This window comes from Megalobrama amblycephala, linkage group LG24, assembly GCF_018812025.1.
Source record: "Megalobrama amblycephala isolate DHTTF-2021 linkage group LG24, ASM1881202v1, whole genome shotgun sequence".
NCBI lineage: Eukaryota > Metazoa > Chordata > Actinopteri > Cypriniformes > Xenocyprididae > Megalobrama > Megalobrama amblycephala.
The window spans coordinates 13844755-13870425 of NC_063067.1; the positions used below are offsets into that span (position 1 = coordinate 13844755).

Genomic DNA, 25671 nt, shown 5'->3' on the forward strand with positions numbered 1-25671 from the left:
TACTAAATGCAATTGCTGTTTTCTGTTTTTAAAATAGCACTAAATAGAACCTCCTTAAAAATTAGAGAAATTATATGAAAATCCCAAACAATTTCTTGATGCAACATAGTTCATTATACATTTTTAAAATGTTTTTAAAGTCTCTTATTCTTACCATGGTTGCATTTATTTTTTATTAAAATATAGAAGAAAAAAAAAACCCCAGAAATATACAATTTTAAATAACGGTAGATAGATTTTAAAGTTATTTATTCTTGTGATGGAATAAATTACATTTTAAATTTTCAGCATCAATTATTAATGTGTCACATGATCTTTCAGCATCATTCTAAATAAGCTGATTTTGTGCTCAAGTAATATTTGTTATTATTATCAATGCTGAATAATATTGCTGCGTAATTTTTTTGTGGAAACCGTGATACATTTTTAATTTAAAAAAATTTGATGCATTCAAAATAACATAATTTATTATGTTTATTTTGATGCATTAAATCGTTTTCATCTGCGCATGGTTGTAATCGCACAGCGTCCGGAAGTGTCCCGTGTGTATGTTTGTGTGTGGAGCAGGTTGGCGTGATAGCCGTTGCTACCCGGTTTTGTTTTTGTTCTCTGACAAAGTGTGAGTTACAGAGCAGCGGTCGGCTCATCAAGTGACGGACGGGCACCGTCTTTGCGTCTTTGTTTGTATTTACAGCAGCTTGCTTTCTGTTTTAACGCAACAGAATGGGTCCTGGTTAGGATTATTTCGGAAATAAGAAGCATTGTGTTTTTAGGGGCGAGCTGATGCGGCTCAGGGGAGATCGGCGGCCCGCTGCCGTGTTCGAAGCCTGGTGCTGAATTAAGCTGGAGTCGCTGCGGCTCCGCTAACGAAAGAAAGAACAAGCCGTTGCGACTCGTCATTACAGAACAACAACGAAACAAAGTAAGATTTCATCTAAACAACTGCTGTCATATCCAAATATCGTAAAACGCCCTCACGTCTCTTGCAGGTATGCACACTTTTGACAATGCCTCACCATCCGACCTTGCGGTAAAGTGTTCCGGCTCAGTAGCGCGTGCTATTAGAAGCTAAGCTCGTGATTAGCTGGACAGCCGGCGCAGCGCGAGAGGCCTCGCGCCTCAGTTCCCTTTAACGGATATTTAGCTCGCTCCTCACACGGCTAACCGGCATCTCCTACAACCAAACAACAAAGTTAAGATATGTCACACTTACTACAAATGATATTTAGCATCATTACAACAAAATGAACGTTAAGTGACAGTTTGTTGGTGGCATGTTTTGAGTTAAAGAGTGTGGAATCTACTCGAACAGGCTAAGCTAGTCGGGTTAGCAGCCGCGGCATTAGCGATTGTTATGGATTTTTAAGCTGCTTGGGTTTCCATGGATATATATATATATATATATTTCTCGTATGACAACTGAAATGTAAAACAAAAGGAAATATAGAATTTACTGAAGTCAAAGATATCTTCTCTTTCACCAAATTCGCCATATATTTGGATAATGACAGAGAAGTGTCAAGACACTGACAGTAACCGGTGTTGGTGGTTTGGCGTTTAATGTTTCTATTAAACATTCTCTAATCAGTGAAATAAAAAGGTTTGGTTGAACATTTATGTGTCCGAGCACATTAGTTTTTAAAGTAAGAGGTGCTTTTTCCTTTTTTATATTGCCATTTAAATTCTAATCAATAAACGTGACAACACAATACTTGCACATCAAAATACAATTTGCCAAACATATTCAACAAATAGGAAAAGAGATAACATAAAAGGTATGAGATGTCATGTAAATGGCTTAGAAGCTTCACATAGAGACCTAGTCAGTTTTGCTTTACTATTTTTCAAGCCAAGAAGTAACTAAAATTGTTTCTTATTAGATAAAAATGTGGACAAAGTTTCCATTTGGGACATTTGCAGTTGAAATAAAGGTAATAAATTGCAATATATGCGTTCACAATACTTAAAATGTCATAATTATATTGTATCGTGGCTTAAGCATCGTGGTAATACTTTTTTTAACATGGGGCCCCAGGTGATTCCCTCCACCAGAGTCTATTCGTATTACACACTTCCTTTGTTTTTGTTTGCAGTCTCCCTCTGATTCTCTTCTGGGAGTGCTCTCACTTGAAACGCCGCCAAGATAGCTGGACCAGGCAGGAAACGGCACAGCTCAGATCCAGACCCCTGTGGAAGCAGCTCCGGCAGTGGGAGCGAGGTCGGAGACGGCCGACCCATTAGCGGCAAGTGGCTGAAGATGGCCAGCAGCAGTACAGGACCCAGCGAATCGGGTCGGAGGCGAGGTCAGAGAGGACCTGACGATGCGGTCAGCGCTAGCAAGAAGAAACAGAAGGACAAAGTCAACCAGGAGAGCAAAGAGGCCAAGCGGGCAGCCTCAGGCATTAGCACAGAGTCTAGGAAAGGTAAGGAGAGGAAATGGTTCGTAAACACTCAAATTAGGTCTGAATTATTTTATCTCACCTAGGTCCTGTACCCTAATTATTTTGTCTCTTATCTTTTTGATTGTGCTTTCGCTTTGTCTTCTGCCAGGCTTTATTCTTGGAAATCAAGCCGTTGGGACCTAGACAGATATTTGATTCATATACTTGGGCAAAAAATATAGCGTGGGATAAATGTTGTACTGCAGTGATATCTAATGTAATATGATCTGATAGGAAGCGTCTGTGGTGCAGTGTCCTTTTGACCGGTATAAAATGCAGTCTGGCCCATAACTAGAGGTTAAAGTCATTGAAGGTATAGTCATTGTCCTATTTTCATGTGCAGAGCTGGGCTGGATTCCAATCTGTTGCATAGTGTGGTAAACAGGGAACTGGGAAGTTAACAGACACGAACTGTGTGAAACACACTGAACTTGTGTAATTGTTCTGCTATGGTAGTCCCTATTGATTTAGTTATAGCACTACTTCTATAGCTGGCCTATTGAATTGGTTGTTGTGTGGCATTAGAAGCTTGTATTAGTTGGTATGTAGTGAATCCAGTTTTATTTAGACAATTCTTATTTTGACATTTCTGATAATCATCATTTGGTAATTATCTTTGATCAAAACAAAGTGATAATGAAAGTAAAACAACAATGTGATTTTTGAATGCTGTGATCTGAGATCTCAGATTTCACATTGCTGACAGTTGTTAAATGAGCCTTATTTTCCCTGTTGGATGTTTATGTATGTCCATAAGTAATAATTTGTTTGGTTAGTGATTGCTTTTCAATTATCTAAAGTTATCATGTCCTTTGCTTTCATGAAGAATCTTAATCTTAAAGTATATGGCAGCTTCTTAGACTTGTGTGAATATACTTCAGTTGACTGGGGATGAGAGAGATCAGTATTGCTTTATGACCAATACAGATAATTATTGTTTAACTTTCAGATAACTTTTATGCAGAACCATTTTTTTTTTATTATTGTTTTATTTGTGCTTTTGACTCCATATGTAAATAAGTACTGCAACACTAAAAAAAGTACTTTTTAACAAATGCAGTTGTATTAGTTTAAATTGTAACCTCCATAGTCATGATTTTCATTGTTGTTTTGTGCTAATTGTTTAGCTGCACATTTTTATGGAAGCTTGTTTCCGCCACGGAAAACACAAAAGGTAAAAAATACAAAGGTAATTGCGACTTTTTCTCTCACAATTGCAAGTTTATATCCCACAATTCTGATTTTTTTTCTCTCACTATTGTTTTTCCCCAATTGAGAGAGAATACAATTTTTAATTGTGAGTCATAAAGTCCATTTCTGAGAAAGTCAGCTCACAATTCTGACTTTATAATTTTCAATTGTGAGTTTATATCTCACAATTCTGAGAAAAAAGTTAATTGTGAGTTAAAAAGTTGCAATTACCTTTTTTTTTTTTTTTTTTTTTTTTTTAGTGATGGAAACAAGCATCCATACATTTTTACCTTGAGAATTAATGTCTGATATTTATATATCTTAATAATGCTTTCTGGCATGAAATGTGAATTTACCCTAGTATCACCCTAACATTTTAGATGCATGTTAGTGATCTCATTGTGAAGGTTTCATCCATGTATATGATTCTTTTCTTTTTTTGACCTTGTAATTTAAAGTTGCTGTCCGTAAAAAAGGAGTGCAGGCTAGTGAGGATGCTGCTGGTAGCGGATCATTTATAGCCTATTCTCACAGCAGCTGAAATAATTAAACGTCAATCTGACACTGACCATCATCAGTGACAACTGGAGATTCACCCGTAGTCAAAAGCAAAAGACTTCAGACAGCAGAGTGGTTACAGAAATTGAAATCTACCGGTAACGCTAATATACACTAAATACACAGTCACGCAATGCTGATGTTGTTAACATTAACAATTTGAGAACAAAGTATAACAGTAATAATAATAATATAATAATAATAATAATCCAGGCTAAGCGATCGTTAGATTTAATCATCATTGACGGCACGATTTATTGTAGGCCTAATGCTCAGTTGGTCAGAACAAAAGTGGTAGACATGTTACTTGTTCAGATGACATTTTCCGGTGAAAATTCTTATATTGGTCATACTTTCAAGACGCAGAATCTGTGATTCTGAAGTACAGTATCCACACCGGTGCGGTGACTGACAGGAAACATTAGATTCATCCGTGCTGAGCCGTGCCGAGGCACAACGCACGTAACGATAACAATTCCGCATATGACTCCAATTGCAGGTTTCAAACAGAGATGGCGAAAAAAAAAAAAGGAAAAATGCCGGATTGCAGCTTTAATTAAAGTATCATAACTTGACTTCTCCTAGGTAGCATGCTACATATGCCAGACTTTGTCAATCATTTCCTTTGCATAAACCCTGCCTCTTACTTACAATCAACTGCAAGATCGTATTCAGATATGCCTTCATCCAATAAACAACCAATTGATAGAAAAAAAAATCCCCTGCCCTTAATTTTTTTTTTTTTAATAACCACTTTGCTCGTATGTATGTCACAATACAGAATAAAAATATCGACACCTACGTCGACTGGTAATATGTTCAGTTTACAATTACCAATGGTTGCTTGAGATGCGTGACTACAGGTTTGACAAACATTAGGGCTGGGCGATATATCACATGCGATTGTCACGCGCATTTCGTCAGTAAAGCTGGTTCCCTGATTACCGCTAAAACGCCATCACCTGCTTTCAAATGTAGCAGCATTTAATAGACAGAACCGTAGTTCACTGACAAGCCACGCAATATCGCGTTCATATCGCAGATGAATCGCCTTCGATAATGAACGCGATATTGCGTGGCTTGTCAGTGAACTACGGCTCTGTCTATTAAATGCCGCTCCATTTGAAAGCAGGTGATGGCGATTTAGCGGTAATCAGGGAACCGGCTATACTGACGAAATGCGCGTGACAATCGCATGCGATATATCGCCCAGCCCTAACAAACATACATTGGCGTTTGCTGTCTGCTGAGTGTTTTGCCTCTGCAGTGCTGTGCTGAGTGCTGAAGTGTTGTAATCCAAGCCTGTGAGCCACTGCTTCAGTAAAGAAGTGCTTTGTCAAGGTCAGTGGAGTGACTCTGCCCGGCACATGCATGAGAAGACTTCACTTAGAGTATTCCTTCCTCATTGGCCTTTCTACATGCATTCGATATGGGTGCGCCATTGTCTTTCTTTTGTCAAAGTGTTGTGTTTTGTCTCTGCGAGATGGAGCAGAGCACCTTCCTTACACAGAGGGAGAAGTCTATCTCTGGACTGCTGATTCCTGTCATACAAGGGAGGCTCATGGGATACTGGCAGAGTGGAGATGACATCACGTGGAATAGAAGCCCAGCTGTGGGGCGTGGCGGTTTCTTGATGACCTTTTAGATCTGTGTGTCACAGTGAGAGAGAGTTAAGGGACGGGACTAGCTGTCACTTGACCCTGAAGCTTGATCCTGAGATAAACACGCTCTCTTTCTCGCTCTTTCCTGCTGTCTCTGACCTGCTCGCTAACACGCACCTATGTTAAACTCAATAACAGAGCGGTTTGAAATCGAAGGGAGTTGGGCTTTCTGCTATGATTGGCTTTCAGATCGTGTAGCGTTATCATGAAATCAGGTTTGATTTTTGCTATTAGTTTGTAATAATTCATTGTGTTTTCTGTACATAAATATTCTTGTTTTCCCTCTGCTTATGGAAAAATACTTTTAATTACAGTCAGGGTTTTCTTCAGTGATATTTTATTATGTAATGTGATGTGATGTGATGTGTTTGTGATGGATCCAGCCTTAACATGAATGTTCATTTGTCTGTAGATTTGTTTCTGGACTGGAAGCAGAATGCGTACGAGGTGATTGTGAGGCTGAACTGTGGAGATGCTGGGGTGCTGAGAGTAGAAGATATCGATTCTGCCTTTTCCGATTCCGCCTGCCACATCCGCTTGCCGGGTAAGGACATTATGTGTGCTTGTGTCTATCGTTTTTTGGCTAATGTTGGTCTTTTGTTAGTGTGTGCTGTGTTTGTCTTTGTTCACTTTTGAGTGTTCACTATTTTTCAAAAGTTTGGGTTCAGTAAGATGCTTTTTCTTTTTTTCTTTATTTTCTTTGAAGGAAATTAATACTTTTTATTCAGAAAGGACTCCTAAATTGATCAAAAGTGACAGTAAAGACATTTGTAATGCTACAAAAGATTTCTGTTTCAAATAAATGTTGTTCTTTTGAACTTTCTATTGATCAAAGAATGCTGATAAAAAGTTTAACATTGATAAGAAGAAATGTTTCTTGAGCAGCAATTCGGCATATAAGAATGATTTCTGAAGGATCATGTGACACTGTAGATTGGAGTTATGATGCTGAAAATTCAGTTTTGTTGTTACAGTAATAAATTTTTAAAATATATTAAAATAGAAAACGGTTATTTTAAATTGTAATAATATTTCAGCAATATTACTGTTCTTACTATATTTCTGATCAAATAAATCAATCCTTGGTGAGCTTAAGAGACTTTTTTCACAAACCGTAAAAAAAATCCTACCATCCCCAAATTTTTGAACAGTAGTGTACTGTGCTGTTTGTGTTTTCTCAGATGGCCGTGAATGGAGCTGTCATCTCCACGAAGAGATTGAAGCCTCCTGCAGTAAATTGCTTTATAAGGAGAAAACAAATGTTCTGCAGCTTGTCATGCACAAGAAGATCCCCCTCAACACGTGGCCTACCTTCGCTGTAAGAACACATGCTCTGCTCTTTTCTTTTTTTTTCCTCCTGTTGTCCAGACTCAAGCTCAATTTAAAATTGAACATTGGTCTGGGGAGTTTGCTATGTATTTCCTACTGCACACGAGGCGTTCAACGAGCATTTCACGCAATTGGATTCCTTCAACCAATCAGATCAACGATCCGGGTGACGTACTTTTGCAGAGCGATGCGAAAACTTCAGGCAGGTTTACCGTGTGTCTCAATCAGCTCCCTAGTTCAGTAGTCAGGGCACTGATCAGGGAATCAGCCACATACTTTCATGATATACTGATTCACGACCTAGGGAACTAGGGAGCTGATTGAGACGCAGGTTTAGTTTGTATTGCTTTGTAGCATTGATCCGCGGTTTGCAGAAGCAGCAATTGGCAGATGACAGCTGTCATTCCTTAGAAAGAAATTCTGTAAATTTTGTGTAAATTTTCAGGCGGCGCGAGATTCAAGAAGCAGGGAGACGAAACATTTAATACAAATATTGTAAATTGACTAATCTAATGCAAATTTCTTTATTAAGGCCAATTCACACTTCACAGACAAATACCAACAAACACATTTGTTGGGTTTTGTTGGATTAGTGTTACCTCTGTTGGCGTTGGTCAGAGTTTTTCACCCTAGTGAGCATGTTCAGTCAATGTTTGTTAGTGTCTGTTGGGGCAGTGTGAACATGTTTTTTTTTTTTTTTTCTCATAAAATCCTAAATTTAAAGGCCAACTTGTTTGTTGGTGTTTGTTGGCATTTGTCTGTGCGGTGAGTATTGGCCTTTAGTCTATTTAGACATCCCTTTTGATGGTGTTTGAAAATGTCATTAATGAAATTTAAGGTTTTATGTAAGGTTTTTTAACATATTTAGCAAAATAATTATATTATTAATAAATATTATTTAGTAGTAGAATATTATAAAATGAATAATACAATATTAGGGCCCTATGATTTCCGCGATGCAAAAAACACGGACGGAATTGCAGAATCCAGTCATAAAAACAAAATTTACTATATAACGCGGAATGTCACGGAATTTGTCAAATTTTTGATGAATGAATTAAAAGCAGGTCAGTACACGTAAATTAAGTCGCGATATTGACTAGTGACTGTGAATATTAAACCACAAAAAGACTATTTAAACATGAATCCTGCATGCCTGTGTGCCTCTGAAATGATGCGGAAGCGCAGTTTCATTTACCTAAAAAATGCCTAGGGCCCTAAAAAAATTTTTAATTTTTTTTGTTAAACTTTTATTAAATTGTTGGTAAATTGGACAAGATTCATTATTTCAATAAATTAGACATGCTTTTTGATTTACTAAAATTTAATTTAACCATTAAAATGGAGTCAAAAAATAAATAAAACAGAAAAAAAACAGGAATCCAGAAAAATTAAAATGGAAAAAACAGAATTTGGGAAAAAATAAAACTGGAATTTGGGAAAAAATAAAACGAATTTTATAGGGCCCTACAATATTTAACTCTGGTAGCATAATATGGGTTATATATAAGTTATTAGGATGATTAGAAAGTTTGAAAGTTACAGATATTTCCTATTGGTCTGTGCAAGAGCAATGTCAGAACTGTGTTGCCATGCACACAAGTAGCTTTTGAGTGTTCATGAATGTTTGCCTAGTCAGAGATCCCTCAGACAAGCTTTATTTATTCATGTTCCCCATTAAACAGAACAAGAAAAAGACAGAGATGGTGAACATCCTTACAGAGAATGGCAGCAACCACCAGCCGTCAACCACAGGGCGGCCTGAAAAATCTAGCGAAAGCATTGAGAAAACGCCCGCAGTGACTTCTGCTGAACAAAAACGAGGTAAACCCGACCGTGGGTTGAAACGAGGGATGAAAGGCAAACAGGTGGAGCTCACTGAGAGCACAGGCGTGAAAGTAGCAGACATTAAATCAAGCGATAAAGCAGACTCGATCAATGAGCCCAGCGCAAAGCGTACCACACGACCCTCCAAAAACACAAAGGAGCCCCCTCTAGCTCCCTGCTCATCGATGGCGTCTCAATCCAAACAAGCAGTTAATGGCAAGACACACACGTCAGCCGTTAGCAGTGGTGCCTCTTCATCTAGCAATGCAAAAGACAACAGGGCTCAGGTGCAGGTCAAAGGTCAAGCATGCCAGACATCGGCGAAAGAAAAAGGAGTGGACAGGAGGCCAAAAAGCAATGCTCAGGTGAGACTAATAACAATAATCAGGTGAGACTTCACCTGAAAATGAAAATAATCAGCAGGAAATAGAATGGTGGAAAAAGAGTCTCTCACATCCTGTGGTCTGTCCTTTGTGTTGTTTACAGGTTGAAGCAGATGATAGCAAGACTGTTTCCTCTGTGTGTGAGCCGAAGGTGACGCATCAGGAGAGGAGTTCTTCTCCTATGAAAACAAACTCTGAAAAAATAGCATCAGATGAGACGGGAAACAGAAAGGAGGAAAAGAAGCCACAAGCTGATACCCAGATCCCTAAAGTGCTTCCATCTCATGAATCAGGATCTGGAGAGCCTGTTTCAACATCCTCAAAGAGAGAGGAGTCTCCTCAGAAGAGCTGCACAGAGGAGAAGAGCTGCACAGAGGAGAAGAGAGACAAGTCCAAGGAGGAGCCACATGGAGGGAGCCATGAGGAGGATACAGAAGGTTAGTTAAAAACATTTGTAATATACTGTGACGCTTAGATTTTCAGAAACATAAAAAAATCTTACTGACCCAAAACCTTTTGACCTTTTTATTTCTCATGACTGATGTGTGTTAAGGTCCAGAGCCGATGGTGAACTTGAAGTTGGTGAAGAATGACTCTTATGAGAAAGGGACAGACCTGATGGTTGTTAATGTCTACATGAAAGAAATTTGCCGGCAGACCTCCAGGGTGCTGTTCAGGGAACAAGACTTCACTCTTATCTTCCAGACCAGGTGAAAGATTAATCTGCACTCATGAGTTTCCTCATGAGAAACACCTATATTTCCATTAATTGTTGAAACTGTCCACAGTGATCCCAACTTTTTGCGCCTTCATCCGGATTGCGGACCAAACACTGTCTTTAAATGGCAGGTTAAACTCAGGTAAGATTGTCTGATGGGCATCCTAATCTCCGTCGATCCACTTATCAAGAGTGTGTTTCTAAAGGTTTCTTTATTGGTTCCATCTGCTGATGTTTCAGGAATCTAATCCAGCCAGATCAGTCCAGCTATGCCTTTACTCCGTCCCGAATCGACATCACCCTGAAGAAGAGACACAGTCAGCGCTGGGGGGGTCTGGAGGCCCCTGCCACACAAGGTCTGCTGCCTGGATTCTCTTTGCTTCTGAACAGTCTTTTACAAACAAACAAACACACACGTGTTTGTATAAATACATTTTTCCTCATGTATGTATCTCGTAGGTTTTCCAATTTGGCTTTAACCTCAACCGCTACACAACATACAAAAGTATATATTAAGATAAAAAAAGTTTGGCGCTACGCGAGAAACACAAGCTATCTATAGCTGCTTTTCCGCCGAAATTACCCAGAACAATTTGCTCCAGGAACTTTTTTTCTCCCAGACCTGTTGCTGTCTGCGTTTCCATTGCGGTCCAAAGTACTGTGAAGATTAAGTCCGGTGACAGGACTGGGTGCGACTTTCCAGTTCCAGATGGATTTTGTCCTCCAAATATAAGCTTAATAAAGCCTAAACCTCATTGTTGGTCCATCGGTCGTATTTTTTAACCTCCATTGTTGATTCGAATAGCAAACAACTCTTACTGTACGCACTGCAACAGACTTTTAAAATTGGTGGTTGAAGTAAAATGCTGCATGTAGTCAACCAATCAAAATGCTGCGTGAACTCAACCAATCAGCATGTTCAGCACCCAATTCCCACCCCTGAAAGTTCCAGAGCTTCGAAAAAGTACTACCCTGTGAGCAGGTACTTTCTGAAGGGGAAATTTTTACCCTGAACTTCATCTAGACCCTGGTTCCTGCAGTCGAAACACAGAGTACCACACCCAAGTCCCTAGTTCCTGCATAAAGTTTCTGCGGTGTAAAAAAAAAAAAAAAATTGGGATCTTACGAGATCTTATGAGAACTTACTTAATACATCATAAAATATTGCAGCTGGGTAACAGGTGTAATTAGAGCTACAATTAGCATTAAGCTACATCACAACTTATGAGATTATTACTATGTTTTTGCTCAAACCCGACTTTAAACCATCATCGAGTGCTTGTAATAACTTCCGACTGCGCTCTAAAGTGGAAGAACGTGAGAATAAATCTGTTCTCAGACACCAATGATTAAAAGAACTCCGCATCCATTCTCTTGCGCCACCAATCTCGCCCTTTTGTGCGACAGCAGTGACTCCGGGTATGTGATCTAAAGCTCAAATCTAATTGGACAGCCTATTTTATCGTAGAACGACTGGGTAGAAAATCAAAACACTGGTCAAGAATGATCACGCCTGGTGTGAATAGTTCCATAGGGATCTATGCATTCACATAACTTAACCACGCTCAGTGTGAAAAGGCCTTTAAGGCTTGGTTAAATAAAAACAACTGGACCCTTGATCTTTCAGAGAGCTCTGACGTGTAATAGGGAACACATATTATATTATTACTGTGGAAAAGCTGGACTGTTTTTGTTTACATGCTGAAATGAGGGAACCAGTCAAGAAAAAGAATGTGACTACAGGGAGTGATCCAGTAACTCAATACGAGTGTGAGACGGGGTCAAGCCAAATGTGCCAATGTGTTCTTGTCTTTATGCCAGGCTCCTGACCCACACTGCTCTACATAGCCTTCTCTCAATTTTAGCTACCACTCCAACATTGCATTTTACTAGGGCTTTTCCAGTCCAGTTATGTATTGATACACTGTGATATGGTAATGCTTCACAAATTAAGTGTATCATGAAGCGGTTGACAATACCCAGCCTAACTTTTTACAAATTTAAGTAGCTTGTTCAGTTGTGGTTGTTATAATAATATATACACTACCGTTTAATATTCATCAAAAGTGATAGTAGAGACAAACAATTTTTATTTCAAATAAATGCTTTTGTTTTGAACTTTCTATTTATCAAAGAATCCTGAAAAAAATGTATCATGATTTCCACAAAAATATTAAGCAGTAAAACTGTTTTTAACATATTAATAAGAAATGATTGAATATTGAAGCTATGACTTTTATCTGCTAACCATAAGCTTTATTTTTCTCTTGTCTGTTGTCTATTGTTTAAGGTGCAGTGGGGGGCGCCAAGGTTGCTGTGCCCTCCAGCCCTTCCACACTTGAAAAGAGTCAGCCAGGAAGCAGCCAGCATGCACTTCCTGCTAAAGAAGAACCACGTGTGGGAGAGGAGAAAGTCAAACCCCCTCGAGCCCCAGAGGACTCGGGTCTGGATGCCGTGGCCCCTCGCTCAGTCCCAGAACACGTGTCCCTCAAACAGGAACCAACTGTTGTAACGGTAATATAGCAGACAATAAGGATGCATCATCATGTTTATGTCACATATGATAATCTAGTGGACCATAACTTGTCTCAGACCTTTTAGATAAGACTTTTCTTTTCATCTGTCCATAGCCCAAGCCCACCTGCATGGTGCAGCCCATGACTCACACTCCTCCTGCAGGCAGTGAGAGAGCTGAAGAAGTAGAGGAGAAGAAGGTGTGTCTCCCCGGCTTCACTGGACTAGTCAATTTGGGAAACACTTGCTTTATGAACAGTGTGATCCAGTCCCTCTCCAACACACGGGAGCTCAGGGATTATTTCCACGGTCAGTGGCATTTTCGTTGATGAGATTTGCTACTTTTCATATGGTTATGTGTCTTACCCAGCTGTGTGTTTTTGTGTTGTTTGTTTTCAGACCGGGCATTTGAGTCCGAGATTAACTGTACTAACCCATTGGGCACGGGTGGACGACTGGCCATTGGCTTTGCCGTTCTACTTCGAGCGTTGTGGAAGGGCACTCACCACGCATTTCAACCCTCCAAATTAAAGGTATCAATGAAGCAACAAAACTGTCCTGTTATACCATTTCCGCTAGTTTTCCATATGTAATGGTTAAAAAACCCATAATGACCAGGAGGTGTTTCATTTCTCTTCATAGGCTATAGTTGCCAGTAAGGCCAGTCAGTTTACAGGCTACGCACAGCACGATGCTCAGGAGTTCATGGCTTTCTTGCTAGATGGGCTGCATGAGGACCTGAACCGCATCCAACACAAACCATATACAGAGACCGTTGACTCAGACGGCCGTCAGGATGAAGTGAGTTCTTGATTTTTGTCTCAATACATACTGAACAATATTACCTAAAAGGGTTTCAGTTGAATTTTGGAAGAGATTGCATACTTTGGGGCAGAGTGTGCAAATACCAGAAAAAACAAATAAAAATGTTGTATTAAGTTTTACAACTGACAAACGTAAGCATTCTTACTAGTAGTATCAAGCTTTATGAAGTATGGTTACAAATCTGCTGAACGTTGTTCTTGTTTATTGTTTGGCAGGTTATTGCAGAAGAGGCATGGCAGAGGCATAAAATGAGGAACGATTCCTTCATTGTTGACCTCTTTCAGGGCCAGTACAAGTCAAAGCTGGTGTGTCCAGTGTGTTCTAAGGTAATGCGTCAAGAGCAAAACAAGACCTATGATTCAAATGTATATACTACTGTTCAAATGTTTGGAGTTTTTTTTTTGTTTTTTTTTTAAAACAAGGTCCCTTGAATATTACTGTTTAAAATATTTTTGTATATTTCAAAATGTAATTTATTTCTGTTATGGCAAAGCTGAATATTGTCACTTAATTCAGGTTTTACATGATCCTTCAGAAATCATTATAAATAAGCTGATTTGGTGCTCAAGAAACATGTATATTCAATGTTGAAAACAGTTGTGCTTCTAAATGTTTTTAGAAGCAAACATGCATTTTTTTCAGGATTTTTAAATGGAAAGTTCAAAAGAACAGCATTTATTTGAAATGGAAATCTTTTGTAACACTTTAAGTGTCTGTTACTTTTGATTTGGCTTTTTGGTTTGTATGGGAAACAGAATGGGATATTGATACAGGTCTAAACTGAGTCAAGTGGTCCCCAGTTTAGGCCGCCTTTGTGTGTTAGGAAATGTTTATTACTTTTGATGATGTTGGTCAGATAATTATGATGTCTAGTATCTCTTAGCTATATGGTTGTGGGAGTTTACTCATCTATTATTTCATTTTTTTTATAATTTTTTTTTAATTTTTTTTTTTTAGGTTTCCATAACCTTTGACCCCTTCCTGTACTTGCCTGTCCCTCTACCTCAGAAACAGAAGGTGCTGACTGTTTTCTATTTTGCTAAAGAGCCTCACAAGAAACCAGTCAAGGTAAAAAGAAAAAAAAAAAACAGCACAACAATCTGAAATACCTAAGTAAGCCTGGGCATGAAGGGCTTAATCTGTAATATTTTCAAATTAATATTTGATCTAAACAATTTGCCGACCATTTGTGCAGTTTTTGGTCAGTGTGAGTAAAGAGAACTCGAGCACGACTGAAGTACTGGATTCAATATCTCGCAGCGTCAGGACCAAACCAGAGAATCTGAGGCTGGCAGAGGTATGATGATTCTGTTCTAAACTCTTCATCTGCTCTTGTTTGATCCATGTTTTCTGGTAAATTATCTAGAGACTAAAATGCAAACATATTTTTACTATATAATGCCCAGAAACTATTATGATACATTTTGTTTGTGTTCTAAAATATTCATATTTTGATTTAGAAAATTTGCTGGTGTATATGGCTGCTCAATTATGGTCAAAATCACAATTATTTTTGTCAGTATTGAAATCTTGATTTACATGATTAGTCATTATAAACATCATTCATTTATTCATTTTTTAAGAGTGGATATAATGTTTAATGAAAACTCCAAAACATAGTCAACATTTTTGTAAACTATATTCAACATATTCCATTGGTGAAAGCTTTAAGGAAAAGGGTGTAGGACCAAAAACAAAACTGAAATTTTTCACTTAAATGTTTCCAAAATGTGAATTATTTTAAATTGATTATATTTTTAAACATTAGTTCAGTTATGTGAAATTACAAGTGAACACCCAGATTTTTAAATCAATAGTCCAGAAGAGGGCGCAATGATACAAAGTGCAATTATTAAAAAAAAAAAAAAATTATATATATATATATATTAACCTTTTCTCTAAGGCAAATTCTAGTGTTAAGTTTCACATTGATTATTAGTAATAATTTGTCTTTTAATGAAAATATACTTTAAATTTAGTCAATAATTTGTTGTCTTGTTTATTAACTTTAGTCAGTTTTACTAAAATGCCATTGAATTCACGCTTAAGGAATGCTCAGCTCAAGCCAGGAAATCCTTGACATTATTGACTGATTGGATTATTTGAAACTTTTTTTTTTGTTTTGTTTAAACTGTTCTTTCTGATTTTTCTTCTCCAAGAAACATTGTTAGTACATTGTAATATCTTGCATGTCCCTTTTTTTTTTCTAAATTAACATTGCAAAGCAGAATGTGCCACAATATTAGTTTTATCTTGATTATCTTGTTTTCATAATTGTTGGAAGCCAGAAATGCAATGACGACAAAATTCTATTAATTGTGACTTGTGATATTATTATGTTTTGTACACCATTTATAAGCCTCTATATTTTCTCTCAGGTTTTGAAGGGCAGGTTCCACAGAATCTTTTCACCGTCTCAATCTTTAGACACGGTCTCGTCCAATGACCTGCTCTTCTGTTTTGAGATGTTGTCAAAAGATCTTGCCAAAGAGAGGGTGGTGCTGCTGAAGGTCCAACAGGTACACCATTTCCATCACTTATTTTTTCACCTTTTTCCCTAAGATTTGTGGGTTTGTGTCAGTATTCAAGTATTTGTTGTTTTTTCTCTTGCTATGATTTCATGTATTAATTGTCTTTGTATTGATCTTCAGAGACCTCAGGTACCTAGCATCCCAATCACAAAGTGTGCTGGCTGCCTGAAGCCTCCTGCCTCTGATGACGAGAAGCTCAAGCGCTGTACTCGCTGTTACCGTGTCGGCTACTGCAATCAGTGAGTTTCCATCTGTTCATTAGAAGCATGTGTTGTGCTGGCTCTGAGATCACTCTTAGGATTTAGAGATTTTGTCTTGGTTTAGTTGGTGGTAAGTTTCTTTCCTCTGATTACAGGGCCTGCCAGAAGAACCACTGGCCTAATCACAAGACCATGTGCCGACCCAATGTGGAGAATATAGGACTGCCGTTTTTAATCAGTGTGCCTGAGTCTAGGCTGACTTACACCCGCCTCACACAGCTTCTGGAAGGCTACTCTAGGTATAATTACAATTAGATTTAGAATTATTTAACCATTTGTGTATTTTGGGAAATGGGTCAGCTTTAGAAGTAAGGGGATGTTTACATCACACCAGTTTTGGCTTTTTTTTTCTTTTCTCTGTTTTGGCTGTTCATTTATACCACAGTGGCATTTTGGATTCCTGAAACGCAAACTTTTGAAAACTGCCTTCAAAGTGCAAGTTTTTGAAAACAATGGTGTTAACGTCATGCGCATGCATATTAAATGTTCAGTCAACGGGCGTGTAGTGTTTCTTTACAAAGTGACATTGCCACCTACTGGCCTGGCAGCATAATACAGAGTTTTTAGCCGCTTTGCAGATTTTATCAGCATCTTCTGTACAAGAAAAAAAAATTTTTTTTTGGTGAACATTTTATGTTTATTGTCTATTTATTATAGCATTTATTGATGTCATTTATCTATAAATTATTTAATTGTCTGTATATTCCATAGTATTTATTTTTTATATACTTTATATTTTTGATAGCATTTTTGTGAGCATTTTGTATTTGTTTATTATAGAAATGATTGGAGTAATTTATTTTATAAATTACTTGTTTGTCTGTTTATTTTATAGCTTTTTATTTTTGTCTGTTTAATGGCATTTTTTTTATTTTTAGTTGTATATTTTATACATTTTATTTACTTATTTTGTAGCATTAAGAACCATTTTATTTGTTATATTTTTGATAGCCTTTATTAAATATAATTTTGTCTATTTATTGATGACTCTTTAAAAAAATGTATTTGATTTGTGATTTTTTTTTTTTTTTTTTTTTTTTTTTTTACATATTTATTGTAGCATTTACTTATAAAATATTTAATTATTATTTTTCTTAGCTATTTTATTTAGTAGTTTTGGCAAATTCATTGGTGCTGACATAAAAAGAAAAATCTTTTAAAAACTAGGAACCAGCAAGCACTGTGCAACCCTTCATTTCTGTGTGCAGGTACTCTGTCAATGTGTTCCAGCCACCTTTCCAGTCCGGTAGGACATCCCCAGAGGCCAGCTTGTCCCGTGTTGACCTGACCTCCATGGCGGGCAGTGTCTCAGAGTGTCAAGAGCAGGAGGAAGAGCCGCCATCTGCAGGAGAAGTGGAAAACCTAGCGGAGCAGGGTGATACTGTCACAGCCCCTCAAACAGAGACCGTGTCTACACTCTCCGCAGCAGATGGTGACACACTCTCCACACACACCATTGACTCAGGATGCTGTGAGCTTGCTACCAGCTCCCAAGATTCTTTGGTTGAGAAAGAAACATCATGTGAAAAGGCTATTAAACCAGAAGGTAAGTTGGTCTAAAGCTTTTTGTTTGAAGTCTTTGTTTGTTGTGGAGGAATAGTCCATCATTGTATGTTCATTGATAGCTGTAGTGACCGGGTATCAGCAGCCTTCTGAGTCTGGGAGTGGAAGTGCGTCTCAATTCTACATAACCATTCAGGACTCGAACCAAAAAGAGGACAAAAAACTTGAGGACAAAGGTCAGTCAGAGGTTTCTGGATGGATGTGTTTTTTAAAATGCTTGTGTTAGAGAAGCATATCTTCATCCTGGTGCCACCTACAGGTGATCTGGTACTGGAGCTGCCGGATGACTGCACGCTGGAGCTGGTGTGGAAGAACAACGAGCGGCAGAAGGAATATGTGCTGGTGCGCTCTAAAGAGCTGGAGTTTGATGAAGACCCGGGCTCTGCTACGGAGACTTCCAGGGCAGGACACTTCACCTTAGAGCAGTGCCTGAACCTCTTTACCAAACCTGAGGTGCTGGCCCCTGAAGAGGCATGGTATGGACACACCTCAATTTCAAACTCTTGAAGTATCAAATACCTTTTGCAAGGTGTTTAAAGTGCCCCATTATGCACCTAAATGGTTTGTAACACATTTGCATAATGCCAGCCTATAGCTTTCATTGGCTGCCTGCGAACAACGTCTGCTTTGACCCACCCTCAGACACTCTATTTGTATCTCAAAGGTCTTGCAAATTACCTTGCTCTTTGACACATCCTCTCTCCTGAATCCAAAATACTCTGAATTAAAATATAAATAAATTCATAAATAAAATTGCAGTCTTATGCGATTTAGAAATTGCATGTGCTCAAATCGCGATTGTTTTGCGATTAATTGCACAGCCCTAATGTAAATGTATTGTAGGAGACTTTTAATATAGCATAATAGGGGCACTTTAAATGGCATCATATGGCATTTAAATATTATTATTATTATTTTTTTTTTCTTCAGGTACTGTCCTAAGTGTCAGCAACACAGGGAGGCCTCTAAACAGCTGCTGCTTTGGCGCCTTCCCAACGTGCTCATCATCCAGCTCAAGCGCTTCTCATTTAGGAGCTTCATATGGAGGGACAAGATTAATGATATGGTCGATTTCCCAGTCAGGTACACTTAGTCTCACAGTCATTCACTAGCACACAGATTCAAAAGTTTGGCGTCTGTAAGATTTTTTTTTTTTTAAATGTTGTTGAAAAATCTTTTATGCTCACCAAGGCTACATTTTATTTGATCAAAAATACAGTAAAACAGTAATATTGTGAAAACCATAATAGATATTTTTCAAGATTCTTTGATTTAATAGAACATTTAAAAGAACAATATTTATTTGAAATGGAAATCTTTTGTTCAATTAGAAATGCCTTTACTGTCACTTCTGACCAATTTAATACGTCCTTGCTGAATGTTCATTCCGTAAAAAAAAAAAATAAAAATCTTACTGACCCCAAGTATGATTTAGTATGATTGTGTTATTTTTTATATATATATATATATATATATATATATATATATATATATATAAAATGTATGAATGTATATGTTCCATGTTAAAGTTGTCCATTTTAAAGTTTTAGGTTTTTAAAGGTCCCGTTCTTCGTGATCCCATGTTTCAAACTTTAGTTAGTGTGTAATGTTGTTGTTAGAGTATAAATAAAATCTGTAAAATTTTAACGCTCAAAGTTCAATGCCAAGCGAGATATTTTATTTAACAGAAGTCGCCTACATCGAACGGCCAGTTTGGACTACATCCCTCTACTTCCTTCTTTAATGACGTCACTAAAACAGTTTTTTGACTAACCTCCGCCCACAGGAATACACAAGAGTTGCGTTTGTAGAGTGTGTTTGTCGCCATGTCGTCGAAACGCTGTTATTTTCATCCCGCAGTCCAATCACCGGGTCTGATTCCGGCTCAAATTGATAGGGTAAAATTAAAGACATGTTTACAATAACACTGAGCGCGTGCATCTCCACGTTATGGTAAGAGGCGTGACTTTTCCGGGCACGGTGCACTCAGAGCTGTCGAATCACAACACAGGAACCGCTGGCACAATCAGAACTCGTTATGTATTTCTGAAGGAGGGACTTCATAGAACAAGGAAGTCATCAGCCCGTTTTTATGACAGTGGAAACAGCGGTATACAGATAAGTAAATTATGTGAAAAATACTGTTTTTTTTTTACACGTGAAACATGAACACATGTTAAATTGCACACTATAAACACAATCAAAGCTTCAAAAAAACACGAAAAACGGGACCTTTAATCTTTCTGGGAAGTCCTTTCCTAACTGTTATCACCTGTAAAGCCTATTTGTAATGATATTTATTATAAAAAGTGCTATACAAATAAATTTTAATATATTATGAATGGTTGAAACAAGTTAGTTATTTTGATACAAAGTAAACATTTTAAAATGATTGAAAACCTCTGCAATAACGTTAATGTTATTAATATTGTTAATAATTGTGGCATCCCAGTTGTTAGTACCACTGCAAAAATAATCCTGATAGTTTAGGTGGAGTTTAATGGTGGTATGAACGAGTTTTGTGTATCATCCATGTTTTGGATTGGGATGCTTCACCAAGTTTTTTTCTGATCTCATCAGAAACTTGGACCTGAGTAAGTTCTGTATTGGTCATAAGGGTGACATTCAGCAGCCCCCTATCTATGACCTCTACGCTGTGATCAACCATTATGGCGGAATGATCGGAGGACACTACACGGCCTACGCTCGTCTTCCCAGTGACAAGAACAGCCAGCGCAGCGATGTTGGTACGTGAGCTCTTCTAGCTCAATAACATCTCAACAGCTATGATGTGAAACATCTCACTGTATGTCTTACTGTTTCAGGTTGGCGTTTGTTTGATGACAGCACAGTGACAACAGTGGAAGAGAGTCAGGTGGTGACACGTTACGCCTATGTGCTGTTTTACCGTCGCAGGAACTCTCCAGTGGAGAGGCCGTCTCACTTGCTGGGGCCCCTTGGCACTGAATCCTCTGCTGCAACTGGTGGTGCTGCCAGTCAGGTGAGCTCAGCACCTTCTCATGTCACCGCAACCCAATGGAAAAACATTTAATCTTAGTAGAGCAGCTATATACTTGGTCATTAAAGTTGCAAGGGATTGGGTAATGTTCCTGGTGCATTCTCAACATTAAAAAAGGGCTATTTCTCCATTGTTCATTTTTTAATGAGGTGTCTCTTTTAAAAAATGCCCAGACAACATTAGATGATTATAATTTAATTAGCAGTTTCATGAGAGATTATTTTCTCTCAGATTTTCTGAAGTACAATCACCATGTGACATCTTCAGAGTCGTGATTAATAGATTAAATTGAATTTTGATTAATTGTGTTAGGATCTCATGACCTCTTTCTGATGTTTTCTCTTTGTTCATGATTTTTGTGCATCTCAAAAGGTATAAATATACAGCAATGACATTTGAGCCTTGGTTTCAACAATGTGTAAAGGTGCGGTCATATTAGCGATATTTCAGCGAAATATCATTGGCTAAAAAGGTTCAATGACAATATTGCAGTGCTCACACAGAAGTCAGTTTCAAACCAAGCAGTTTTCTGTTGGTCAGCAAAGTAAATTTGCATGACCGACTTGAACATGAGCGAAATCTTCATGGGGAACTTTTTCACCCCCAACCGCACAGATTCCTATTGAAATGACTGGATTTCGCCTGTGAAATCTCGCAGCGCAATGGTAAATGTGACTGCACCTTAACAAGACGTTGCTTCACATCTTGCTTTTCTGCTCAATCGAACGTGTGACTGACCGTCGCAAAACTTTGAGGGCAATTTGGTAACATCAGGGTCATTTATATGATTGATAATGAGGCACACATGATCCAGTTAAACATCGGTAGTCCATCCTTTTGATTATTTATGGGTGTATCTTGGGAAACATCTTGCCTTTAATTTAGTAGTTACTTCAGTTACAGGGTGTGTACATTGATTCAAAAAGCTACTTCTGGAATCTACTCTTGCATGCTTATCTGCTTATCCATCCAGTGTGTGAGCGGCATATGAAACTACAGCAGTGAGCTCTCTGAAAGTGTATTTGGTGTTCTGCGGTGTAATGATGAAGCAAGGCCCTTTCCCAGAAGCTGACACAGGTTTCCGCCAATCGCAGGCGTCTCTGATATGGCAGGAACTGGAGGAGGATGAGGAGGGGCAGCGAGAAGCCTCTCTTCGGAGCCTGTTCCGCCCCGGTCTACGAGGAAGAAGAGCCAGGACAAGGCTGGGGGAGGAAGAAGAAGAGGAGGACAGGAGAGGGCATTTCCACCGCAGACGAGATGGCATCTCAGATTACTGTGACGGCGAGCGCCTGAGATATTTCATCCTGGGCACTGTGGCCGCAGTCCTAGCGTTGCTGTTCAACCTCATTTATCCTTTGTTATACTGGTCTAACTGGGCTTGATTTACTACTCACTGCAGCTGCAGACCCTCAGTACAAAGATTTGCACTTTAAACTGATTGTACTGTAAGTCATGACTCTCTTTGATGGCAACTTCAATGTTATTTAGCTTGAGTCACACAGCCATGCCAGTCAGGATTTTTTTTTTTTTTTTTTTTTCGTCCCATTTCAGTTGTTTTACAACATTGTCCAGAATGTTTAAAAAAAACACTCAGGAAAAATGTCTTGCATAAATGTACTTAGTATACTCATTTAATACTAATAGCAGTTAGGACGTTATTTGCTGCCTCATTTTTAGCCAGATTTTATTTTAGCTGTACAACTAACCAATAAAACAACTTAATTACAAATATTAAAGGGATAATCCAAAAATGAAAATGTTCTCTTTTTTTTCCCACCCTCATGCCATTCTAAGCCTGTTTCACTTTCTTTTTTTTTCTGCAGAACTCAAAAGAAGATATTTTGAAGAATGTTTTGGTTCCCTTTGACTTCCATTGTATTTTTTTTGTCCATACGCATACAGTGGAAGTCAATGAGAACTCAAACTGTTTAGTTACTATCATTCTTCAAACTATCTTTGTTCACCAGGTTCAACATGAGGACAATAAATTTTCATTTTTGGATGAGCTCAGCATTGTGTATCATCTGTTTTCAATATAACCTAAATGCCTTTATAAACGGCATAATGGCGGCATTTTAAACTCTGTGATGACTATCTTTGTGTATTATGTCAGAGCTTAATTTAAAGTTAACATGAATTCAAAATTATTTACTATTCTAGTTATACTCTATTTACTCTAATGCATATTTCTGGTCTTATGCATGAATTTTCAGTGCATGCTATTCTCCAGGTAAAGGTTTTTTATATCTTTGGAATTAAAAAATATATATATTTTGTTGGTTTCAGCTGATGAAAATAATGTTGAACAATGGCTAGATAACGATTTAGACATTGTTTTAGCACTCATTAATTCTGACACCATTCTGTGTGTAACACCCTCTTCTCGCAAACTAATCATTTCCAATGGATGAAATCAGGTCCTGTCTTGCATTGTTTCTTTATGTCATCTAGAAGTAAAATGAGCGGTGTGTGCTTCTAGTTCATGTTGACTCTAGATGATTGGAGTCTTATTCTTTGTATTGTGGGATAATCTTGCTACTTCATTTTATGGTTTCATGTTCACTTTTTTGTTACTTTTTTAAAATTATTTTATATTATTTACTCTTTTTTTTTTTTTTTTTTTTTTTTTTTTTTTTTTTTTTGCCAAAGTTGGTCAGTAGTCTGGTAAGAGTTTAATATGTTTTGTTTAAAAATAGCTTGACTGGTTAGCATTTTCTGAGTCAGCAAGGCAGGTCAGCTCCTTACTGTACTTCTGTACCCAACTACGGAAATCAGTGAGGTTTTTGTTTTTTTTTGTACTTTGATCCATTGATTCAAAGCCTAGCTGCACATGTTCTAAGTTGAGATGAGATCCACATATTGTAAGATGAGTGGTACTGGGATTTGTGGGTATGTGGCAGTTTCAACAGTCTCAGGGATGCTGGTGGGCTTTGATCGTTCATGTGGCCGTCCACACTACAAAGCCTAAAGACATTTGGCTTCTGTGAATGCCTCAGCTCTGGACGCCGTGACCAAAACAATACCATCAGATATTATTGTACCTCATTAAGGTCATGGGTCATTATGTCATCATGGGTGTTCCTGTTTGAAATGTTATTGGTTCTAATTTAAGGATAAATCTTTGATCAAGGGCACAGGACTGCATTATTATTTATGTATGTAATCATATTTAAACAGTAATTGAATATGTTTGGGTAAGTGATTATTTAAATATAATCTTAAAAAAAAAAAATGAAAAAATGCTCATGCTATTTATGATGCTGCACAAAATATCCCAGCAATAATTGAGACCACTCTAAATGCTGCTCAATTGTAATAGTGCCTGTACCACGCTCTTCACAAATAATAAATAATTCAAAATTACATGGTCTTGAAATCACTGATTTTTTTTATTTTTTTTTATTAGTTTTTTATTTATTTTTTTTATAATGAATGGACAAATTGGCAGTTGGAAGTTTTATGTACTTCGTTCAGAAAATGCTGTGTTTCTGTCTATAACGGTGGTTTATTTTACAGGCCTCTAGCCAGACACTGTTTGGGACAGACCTGGACCCAGACGGACCCCCTCAGTTGAACACGGAAGTGACCTCTGAGATGTTTGCACACTCTGGAGAATGCGCCGCCCCGTCCTACAGCAGCATGGAAGAGGTGGATTGAGACTTGACCCAGTCAGGGAGACTTGCTTCCTCAAAAAAATAAATAAAAATAGACGTTAATGCTCACAAGTGGATCTAGCATGGCAAAGGTGCTCAATTTTCTATTTACATTAGCAACGTGGAGAGAAAAAAAGGCTGGGTGTACGTTTCCAACGCAGAGACTGTTTGTAAACAGCCGATCTAAATGGCCTGTATGTTCAGATGACGTACAGTAAAGTGATGCTTAAAATAAAGACTAATCCTCAAACACATTCACAAATAATTCTGGAAGGTGCACATTTAAATAGTCATAAGAGGAATTGCACAGATCTGTTTGTTTTTTTTATGTATATGTAAACATTTTAACACCTAGAAATTATGTCATTCACAATTTCACACGATAGGTTTCTAATACAATGTTTATCTTGCTTGTATTTACACGAGGTGTTACTTTGGCAAAAACCCATCAATGAGTGAGATCAACATGGTTTGTTTGGATGCACAGAAGAGTTTGATTTCTCACTGAAGTGTCGCCTGGCCTGATGTGTTTCTCTGTAAAGAGTCTGGAAGTGTTGTGCAAAGCTGTTGTATGTGAAGTTTTAAGTGTGGGCAAGGCAGATTGTTTGGGTTATTTTTTTTTCCTCACACACTCTGGCCATTACTGAACTTGATGTCCTGTTCTTTCATTCTCAGACAATCCAGTGATTTAAATTTATTTTGTTTTACTCCATGTCAGATCCTGTGGAAATGCAAAAGCTTGTTTGGCTGAGATGCATGTTGACCTACAATAGCCCTAGTAGTGTGTATCATATATCATCTCCTATTTTTTTTCTAAGTTTTGAGTGGATTGTCTTGTTTCCCCATTCCTTGTTTTCGTATTGGACTGCATAGAAAGTGGAACTGGGGGTTTGATCGTAAGAATGCTGCTGTGAATAAAACAAATGGTTAATATAAATAAAAGCCTTTTTTTGCGTAACAACCTTAGGTGTTACAGCTGTACGTGCATATTTATTTGTCAAAAAATGTTTCATGTGTAAGTTTAAAGTAAAATATTTTAATTAGCAGGTGAACCACATGAAAATCCCATGAAAAAAAAATAAGGTCATGCTTCACTCCAAAATTTTTCTTCAATGCACATTGTTATCATCTACATTACCCTAAAGGCGGGCAGGAGTAGGTAGGTGGCGCTCTCACAAAAGTTCTCTTGTGAAGCGCG

General features: G+C 37.9%; 1 protein-coding gene across 7 annotated transcripts; it reads left to right on the forward strand.

Moving 5' to 3' along the window:
• The first annotated feature begins 533 nt into the window (after positions 1-533).
• usp19 (ubiquitin specific peptidase 19) lies at positions 534-25434 on the forward strand. Of its 7 annotated transcripts, none has more exons than XM_048179306.1 (26): positions 534-922; positions 2094-2423; positions 6264-6395; positions 7033-7169; positions 8866-9372; positions 9494-9827; positions 9944-10100; positions 10179-10250; positions 10349-10464; positions 12405-12622; positions 12739-12931; positions 13022-13155; positions 13265-13423; positions 13663-13773; positions 14405-14515; positions 14643-14744; positions 15826-15966; positions 16099-16217; positions 16334-16477; positions 17447-17784; positions 17864-17977; positions 18061-18277; positions 18732-18884; positions 20382-20548; positions 20627-20802; positions 21915-24183. In XM_048179306.1, exons 2-26 carry the CDS (start codon positions 2258-2260, stop codon positions 22200-22202), a joined length of 4506 nt encoding a protein of 1501 aa, XP_048035263.1. In that variant the 5' UTR covers positions 534-922; positions 2094-2257; the 3' UTR covers positions 22203-24183. The 7 variants fall into 7 exon arrangements, with proteins under 7 accessions (XP_048035263.1, XP_048035261.1, XP_048035264.1 ...); XM_048179304.1 differs by having other exon boundaries at positions 535-922; positions 12399-12622; XM_048179307.1 differs by lacking the exon at positions 21915-24183 and adding an exon at positions 24337-25434 and having other exon boundaries at positions 536-922; positions 12399-12622.
• The last annotated feature ends 237 nt before the right edge of the window (positions 25435-25671 follow it).